The sequence below is a fragment of the Chionomys nivalis genome, chromosome 18 (assembly GCF_950005125.1).
Source record: "Chionomys nivalis chromosome 18, mChiNiv1.1, whole genome shotgun sequence".
In the NCBI taxonomy this organism is placed as follows: domain Eukaryota; kingdom Metazoa; phylum Chordata; class Mammalia; order Rodentia; family Cricetidae; genus Chionomys; species Chionomys nivalis.
The window spans coordinates 34339696-34348332 of NC_080103.1; the positions used below are offsets into that span (position 1 = coordinate 34339696).

General features: G+C 40.2%; 1 protein-coding gene across 1 annotated transcript; it reads left to right on the forward strand.

The window, feature by feature from the left end:
* Positions 1 to 2516: 2516 nt before the first annotated feature.
* On the forward strand, positions 2517 to 7284 carry LOC130890164 (fatty acid-binding protein, intestinal-like). The gene is made up of 4 exons (XM_057794177.1): positions 2517 to 2583; positions 4192 to 4364; positions 6435 to 6542; positions 7234 to 7284. Exons 1-4 carry the CDS (start codon positions 2517 to 2519, stop codon positions 7282 to 7284), a joined length of 399 nt encoding a protein of 132 aa, XP_057650160.1.
* The last annotated feature ends 1353 nt before the right edge of the window (positions 7285 to 8637 follow it).

Sequence of the window (8637 nt, forward strand, 5' to 3'; positions counted from 1 at the left end):
ATTTGTCTGTCCTGAAACTGGATCTGTAGACCAGGCTGGCCTCTAACTCAGAGATCTTCCAGCCTTTCCAATGTAGGGATTAAAGGTATGCACTGCCACATCTGGACCTAAGCTTTTCTTTAATTCCTTTTCACAAGTTGTAAAGTTAGCTGGATGGGATCATACCATGAGGTCACCACTCCCTATATTCCATTTCTTAATCTGTTTATTTCCTTGAACACAAGACTTAGCTCCATTTTTCTTTCTGGTGCTCCCTTTCTCCTCAAAACTTTGATCCTGTAATTTTCCCTGCTCAGTTTGCTTCTTTTCTTTATAAATCTTTACAAGTATGAACACTAGTAACCAATTGATGGAGTCTATACTAGGCTGTTTTGAGATTTCGTCTGTCCCCAGAATTCATCCAAAACTCTTTGGACAAGGGCAGAAGACTTCCATTTTCTCCACCAAAATATCTCAGGAAATATTTCCTGGAAGCGTACATGTACTCACCCATGAGTAAGCATACATGAGCAAGTCCCCCACAGTTCATCAAATCACATTTAGCACCACTGTCTTCCATGCTCCTACTAGTATGACCCATCAAATAGCTCTTAAAGTGCTCAACTGCCTTTCCCATCTGAAGTCCTATGGTCCATATTCCTTCAAACAAATGCATTGTCAGGCTTAGCACAGCAACACCCCAGTCCCTGATGCCAACTTCTAACTTAGAGTTTCTTATTGTTGTGAAGAGACACCATGACTGTGGCAACTCTTATAAAGAAAACACTTAATTTGGGTGGCTGACTTACAGTTTCAGAGGCTCAGTCCATTATCATCATGGTGGGAAATATGGCAGCATTCAGGCAGAGGTGGTACTGGCTACATCTCGATATACAGGCCACAGGAATTAGACTGAGACACTTGGCATTATCCTGAGATTAGTAAACCTCAAACCCCACCCTCACAGTGACACACTTCCTCCCACAAGGTCATATGCACTCCAACAAAGCCACACCTCCTAATAGTGCCACTCCCTATGAAATTTTTGGGACCAGTTACATTTAAAATACTGTTAACCCTAAATACAACACAAAAAGGCATACTGGAAAACATAATTTTAACTAATAAGCATTGAGCTTAGTATTTTACTGGAGGTTGGCATGGGAGGAAGGAGGGAAGAAAACTGAATTTGATGATGCATGATTGAAATACCATGTTGAATTTCTTTTCTTAAATATTTTTTATGGTTTATTTAATGTGCATTGGTGTGAAGGTGTCAGATCCCCTGCAACTGGATCTTCAGACAGTTGTAAGCTGCCATGTGGATGCTGGGAATTGAACCCAGATCCTTTGGAAAAGCAGTCAGTGCTCTTAACCACTGAGTCATCTCTCCAGCCCCCTGAATTTCTTAATTTGTATAATTTACTCATGGTAATCAAGAATAAAATGTTTAAAAGAATAAAGAACTGATCTGCAAACACTGAAAACACATTCAGTGAAAAGATACAAACCTAAAGACGGCCACCTGTTACATAATTCTATTTGTGTGAAATGTCCTTAGATGTAGAAAGTGGATGACAACTTAATGGTCTAAGAATGGGGAAATGAAAACCCACTGCTTAACTTGTGCTCAGTTCCTTCTCAGGGCAATGACACTGTTCCAGAATATGATAATGACAGTGTTTGGGCAAATAGTTAATAGATTCAATTTTAGGTTAATTTCCTCTCAAGTAATCTTAGGAACAAAGAAAAGTGAAAACACACTTTTAGTTCCAATAATCATTCAAACTTCAAATTTTCAATTGCATTTCACATAGTCTCCTAAGGCAACTGCCACTGGGAAAGGTCTGGGCTATTAGGTCTCATGTCCCATTGTTTGATGTATGCTACAAATTCTAATACTGCTATAGAGTGTGCACTTTGAATTTGTAAATAGAAAATTATCTAGGTTTTTTTTTTTTTTTTTTTTTTTTTTTTTGTCTAATTCATTTTCGTTGTTTGGTTTTTGGCTGGAGTGGAACTCCCTATGTAGACCAGGCTAGAACTGCCTGCCTCTGCCTCCCCAGGGCTGGGATTGAAGGTGTGTGCTATCACCCCCTAACCCTAACTCTCCCCCCCACCTTTTTCTCTTTCTCTTGGTCTTTCAAGACAGTGTTTCTCTGTATAGCCCTAGCTGTCCTGGAACTCCCTCTGTAGACCAGGCTAGCCTCGCACTCAGAGATCCACCTACCTCTGCCTCCCGAGGACTGGGATTAAAGGTTGTGCCACCATAGTTCTCAGTTCTTGAAATATAAATGCCCACATGTGTAATTGGAGATAGATTAGATATGATTATCAAATTTTATTTTGGTTCAATCACAGATGTAGATTCAAAGAAAACATACAAAGAGAAAGTAAAGGGGCATGGCATGTAATCTCTTGAACTTTAAACTTCCACATCACACTATGAATTGGTTCAAAGATAAGAAATAGGATAAATTCTCTCTTGTGGACAGGACCGAATCTCTGCTTTCCCAGAGGCGCACACAGCTGAGACCATGGCATTTGACGGCAGTTGGAAAGTAGACCGGAATGAGAACTATGAAAAGTTCATGGAGAAAATGGGTAAGGACTGTCTACCTGGGCAGCTCAGTGTTTGCTTTCTCCTGTGTGTGGTAGAGAATGCTTGGTGATGTAAGGCTTCAGATGTGATGGTGCAGAGCTGGGAAATCCACATCCTCGCTTCCTGCTTTGGGAAGGACATCTTGTCTCCCTAGGGCAAGTGTTAAGAGTTTCTGTGTTTTCTTTCCTTGCCTGTTGCACCTATGCAACTGAAAACTGAAGAAAGAAAATTCTAGTGAGCTAAGATAATTTCCAGAGTTTAAAATAACACTGGATTATAGGAGGCAAAATAACAAGGAACTTTTAATAAAGTAAGAAAACAATTTTATCAAAAACTCAGTTTGACTAAACTACATGCAATTCTCTTCTCTGAATTATCTAACTTTAGTAATAACCGCAAAAAGCTGTTTACTTTAGTAAGGTCTAATTTGAATATATTATAAATGTCTAGCTAATATTCTGGCAATCTACACTACAAATTGGGCAAAAAGTTATTTCCCCAAATAAAATTTGCATAAATTATGTCTCATACTTAGGGATTTCAAATTTAAGTTTATAAAATTTGTACATTCAATTTATAATGAATTTAATCATAAAGCCTTTAATTTTCTGGTTTGGGACAAACGGAAATGCCACAAAAATAAATACAATTATGAAGCAAGCAATACATGGTGCTATATGCCTTGGTATTACCACTTCAAGAGTGAAATGAGAGCATTGTATATAAGTTAAAAACTAACCTGGGTTATGTAGCAAGTTTGGGGCCCACCTGGGTTATGTATCAAGACCCAGTTTTAAACAGCAACAACAAAATAAATAAAATCTATTTTGAAAGCAAAGTAGCATTGAAAATTTTAAAATATCTAGAACTGAACTTTGGTTTCTTTAATATATGAATATACATTATTTAATAATTATTTAATTCTCCATTTGGCCTTGTTGAAATTTGACTGAGCACTGAAGCACAGAGTTTGTTAGTCTTGTTAAAATTACTCGGGCTAAGGAGCTACATTTTGTCGCTTCATTTACTGATGTGGAAAGTCCTGTATATGTGTTGCTTTTATTGGTTGATGAATAAAGCTATTTCAGCCAATGGCTTAGCATAGTAAAGCCAGGCAGGAAATCAGAACAGAGAGAGAGAGAGTAGGTGGAATCAGGGGGCATCTGCGTAGCTGCTGAAGGAGAAAGACACCCTGGAACGCCGGAACCTTACCAGTAAGTCACAGCCTCATGGTGATCCACAGATTAATAGGAATGGGTTAATTTACCATGTAAGAGTTAGTTATAAGAATCCTGAGCTAACAGGCCAAGCAGTGCTGTAATTAATATATTTTCTGTGTGATTATTCGGGTCGGGGTGGTCGGGAAACCAAAGTGCAGTCTCCGTTTACAATTTACGTTTTCTTAGTTTGGAAAAGCTACTCGACTCTGGATCTGCCAGAGCTTCCGCTTTCTCTCAAAGTGTCTCAGTGTGGCTGTGCACACACGACACTGTTTGCTCTTTCTTCTCCACCCACAAAATAAAGATGAGCAAACAAGACAAACTTAAAAAGGGAAACACTCTCTGTGACGTTTTCATTTCTTGTTCCCTCCGATCTCTCTCCTTTCCCAGGCATTAATGTGATGAAGAGGAAGCTTGCAATGCACGACAATTTGAAACTGACCATCAAACAAGAAGGAAGCAAATTCATTATTAAAGAATCATGCAGGTTTCGAAATATAGACGTTGTGTTTGAACTCGGTGTCAGCTTTGACTATACTCTAGCAGATGGAACTGAACTCAAAGTAAGCCTTTTTTTTTTTAGAAGCAATGTATTCTTGCTTTTTAATATTTATTTATTTATTATATATACAATATTCTGTCTCTGTGTATGCCTGCAGGCCAGAAGAGGGCACCAGACCCCATTACAGATGGTTGTGAGCCACCATGTGGTTGCCGGGAATTGAACTCAGGACCTTTGGAAGAGCAGGCAATGCTCTTAACCTCTGAGCCATCTCTCCAGCCCCTCTTGCTTTTTTTTAAATCAATACAAAATAGTTCATCTCATGGAATGGTTCAACTAATGCAACCCCCTTCATTTATTGAAGAGGCCAATGAAGTTTTTTTCAATACTTTATATTTTATACACGTTTTCAATATTTTATACACGTTACTAGCAAAATCTTTAACTATAATATTTTATTGGGATATGCATCTGTGAAAACATGATGCTGAACAATAAGATTTATAATAATCCTCTTAGAAGGACAAAGGTGCAATAGTCAGTCCCAAGGAAAGGAAAGATTCTGTATTTTCAACTCTTTATGCTAGGAGACAACAAGCATGTTTATGATATCCAAGCACAGTAACTATTCATAAATATACTTGGACAATACACTTAGAAGCCAAAAATGAGGCTGACTCAGGAGAGTGTAGCAAGCACCAAACTCTGGGTTGTGTTTTCAGCACTACATAAACACTGGGCATGGTCATACATGCCTGTAATCCCAAGACTTGGGAACTGGAGTCATGAGGATCATAAAGTCAAGCTTCTTCTCATATACAGAGTAAGTCTGAGGCCTGTCTGGGCCATATCTCAAAAAATTGATTAAAAAAAAATAGCGAATAGGTGAGTATCCAAATGTGAAAGTCTAATTCATGGTAAATCATTAAGAATGGTTCTTTTGCCCAACATTTGGGGGAGCGCAGGGAATTCTGTGGAAGAGTGGGGGAAAGGATTGTAGGAGCCAGAGGAGTCAAGCCCACCACAAGAAAACCCACAGAATCAACAAACCTAGGATAACAGGGGCTCACAGAGACAGCGCTGACAAGCAGGGAGTCTGCATGGGACTGCCCTTGGCCTTCTGCCTGGATGTTACAGTTGTGTAGCTCGGTCTTTTGTAGGACTCCTCACGGCTGTCTCTGACTCTTTGGCCTGCTCTTGTAACTCTTCCCCTTGTACTGGGTCGCTTCATCCATCCTTAATAAGAGGGAAGGTGCCTAGTCTCACTGCAACTTGATGTGCCACATTTGATTGATATCAATGGGAATCCCTTTTCTGAATGGAAACAGAAGAGGAATGGGTGGGGTGGGGCAGGTGAGGTGGACTGGGAGGAGAGGAGGGAGGGGATTCTTTGGTCAGGATGAAAAAAAAAAAAAACCCAAAGAATGTCCCTTTTACTGGTTGTTGTTGATGGCACATTAATTCCAGCACTTGGGAGGCAGAGGCAGGTGGATCTCTGGGTTTGAGATTAGCCTGGTCTACATAATGAGTTCCAGGATGGCCAGGGCTACAGAGAAAAACCCTGCCTTGAAAAATCAAAAGAAAAAGCTGTGAGATTTTTTTTTTGTCTCAGAGTTTTTTTCTAGTCAGGTATGTTTTCAGCACAACTCTCTCTCTCTCTCTCTCTCTCTCTCTCTCTCTCTCTCTCTCTCTCTCTCTCTCTGTGTGTGTGTGTGTGTGTGTGTGTTCACATGCCCACACATGCCCACTGCAGAGGGAGAGGCCAGAGGAGGACATGAACTGCCCTCATCCTCTACTGCATCTCACTGAACCTGGAGGTAGGCTGATGGCCATGAAGCCCCCCTCATCCTCCTGTCTCTGCCCTCAGCAGGGTGGTGCTTAACAGTTCCCAGGGCAGCCTTGGCTCCCGCAGCTCGGGGCCAGTCCTCTTTCTGACTTGTGAGGAGCTGCTCTGTCATTCCACAGTCGCTGCACATGTGAAATGGGGCAATGTATTACTCCATAGCGTCTATAGGGCCACTGTGAAAATGTGGGTCTGTAGAACTGGAAATCGTGTTAAAGACAGGCAAGACAATAATAATAATAATAATAATAATAATAATAATAATAATGCCTTATTATTGTGGTGCAGGGGACCTGGAGCCTTGAAGGAAATAAACTTATTGCAAAATTCACACGAGTAGACAATGGAAAGGAGCTGATTGATATCTGTGAAGTTTCTGGTGATGAGCTAATCCAGGTAAGTTGTAAGAAATGTTTATAACTACATTCCAAAGACAAAAATGACTATGAACAAGAATTTTGTCACTGTTAGTTACTCCTTGTGGAAGCTTTGAAAGAAAATGGCCCCACTAGGGATTGACACTATTAGGAAGTATGACCTTGTTGGAGGAAGTGTGTCATATGGGGGTGGGTTTGAGGTCTCCTACGCTCAAGCTATGTCCAGTGTCAATCAGAGTCCACTTCTGTTGTCTGTGGATCAAGATGTCAAACTCTCAACTCCTTCTCCAGCACCACGTCTGCTACACGCCTTCATGTCCCACCATGATGATAAAGGAAACTCTCAAACCGATAGCCAACACCAATTAAATGTTTTCCTTTGTAAGAGTTGCCATGGTCATGGTGTCTCTTCCCAGCAGTAACAGCTAAGACACAGCTTTAATAAGTAAACTGTTACTTGTTTCATATGTGTGTGAGAGATATCTATTTATGAAGAGAGTTTACACATATACATACAGCAATTCCCATTTTAACAAAAAACGTAAATGTCTACAACCCAAAATGTAATTTTAATGGTTCTTTGCTAAAGCTTCATAAAGTGCTTCAGTCAAATATAAGAAAATATATGACAACCTTGAACATTACTGCTTTTCTTAATTTGGGATTTTATCTTAATGGCACAACCTGTTATGTTGGTCAACATCTTTCAGACCTACATATATGAAGGAGTCGAGGCCAAGCGGTTCTTTAAGAAGGAATGAGCAAGCTTCTTGGAGCCCAGAGCAGCACTGAAGAGCTGAACTGTGGTCAGATTCTCTCTCCATCGTGTTAATGAAAGACAGATTCATCCTTCCATGAACACCGGCAAATTTTCAGTCTTGTCAATGTCTAAAATGTAACAGCAAGTTAGGACTTCGTTTGCTTTATATTCCTAAATATATATATGAAGTGGTATTTAAAAAGAAAATAAATATTGTTCTCACATCACTTTGTAAGTAGTGTTTCCTTAAATTAAAAAAAAAAGTTACGTGGTATATGCATTGATGGCTGTTTTTTAAATACTTTATTGTATGCGTGTGTACTGAGTTTTAATTTTTCCCCACATATGGAATTGATGCGTCACATATAAAACATCTTGAGTGGTCCCTCCTTTATACAAAAAAAAATGTATATAATATAATCCCATTTTATTCTACAGAAAATGGACCAAAATGTGGATTGAAAACTTTCCTTTGAGTAGATGGAAATTCTCTTCAGTTCTCTCTCTCTCTCTCTGGGCCTGTGTGTGAGCGAGCCTCATCCTGCCCCATGAGAACTCTTAGTTCCGGCCCAGTTTCAGGCTAACTAGTGTGAATGTGAGAAGCCACTTCACTGCTTTGGGATCTAGTTCAGGCATCTCTAAAATGAGGTGATTAGACTGGGTTTCAAAACTTTCAATATATATGTATATATACATATATATGTATATGTATTTTATATTTCTGAACAATAATCAGTACTCTCCCATTCTTAAGCAACCATTTGGGAATATGCTGTGGGGGAGAGAGTGTTGGGAGTGGGGAGAGAGAACTATCACGTATGTTGTTAAACATGGCTGCCTTCATGGGTTTTCACAACCCGTTCTGGCTCAGAAAGGCCCTATGTTTGTTTTAATGTCTTGCTGTTACTTTCTTAAGATTCCCAATAAGAAGGAGCCCTTGTAGTTTCATTCTCATCTTTCCTTCCATTTGTGTGTGTCCATGCTTATGTATGTACACGTTCATGTAAGGGAGTGCTTGTACACATGTGTGCCTGGGTGTGTTCGGAGGCCTGAAGTTGACACTGAATATCACTCTCTATTCTTCTCCACCATAGTTTGGGGGAACAGGATCTCTAACTGAAGCTGGAGCTCATCCATCAGTGACTGGCAAGTCAGAAAACTCTGGGGACCCTGCTGTATCTACTGCCCTCCCAGCACTGGAGTTACAGAGGTGCACCGCTATGCCAAGTTTTTATGTGGGGGTTAGGGATCATAACTCGGGCCCGCTCCTTGTGCAGTGCTTTGCCCCCCGAGCCATCTCAGCTATCAGCTCTCCTTGTGTTAACACAGGCCCTGAAAACTACTTTGCCAGTCC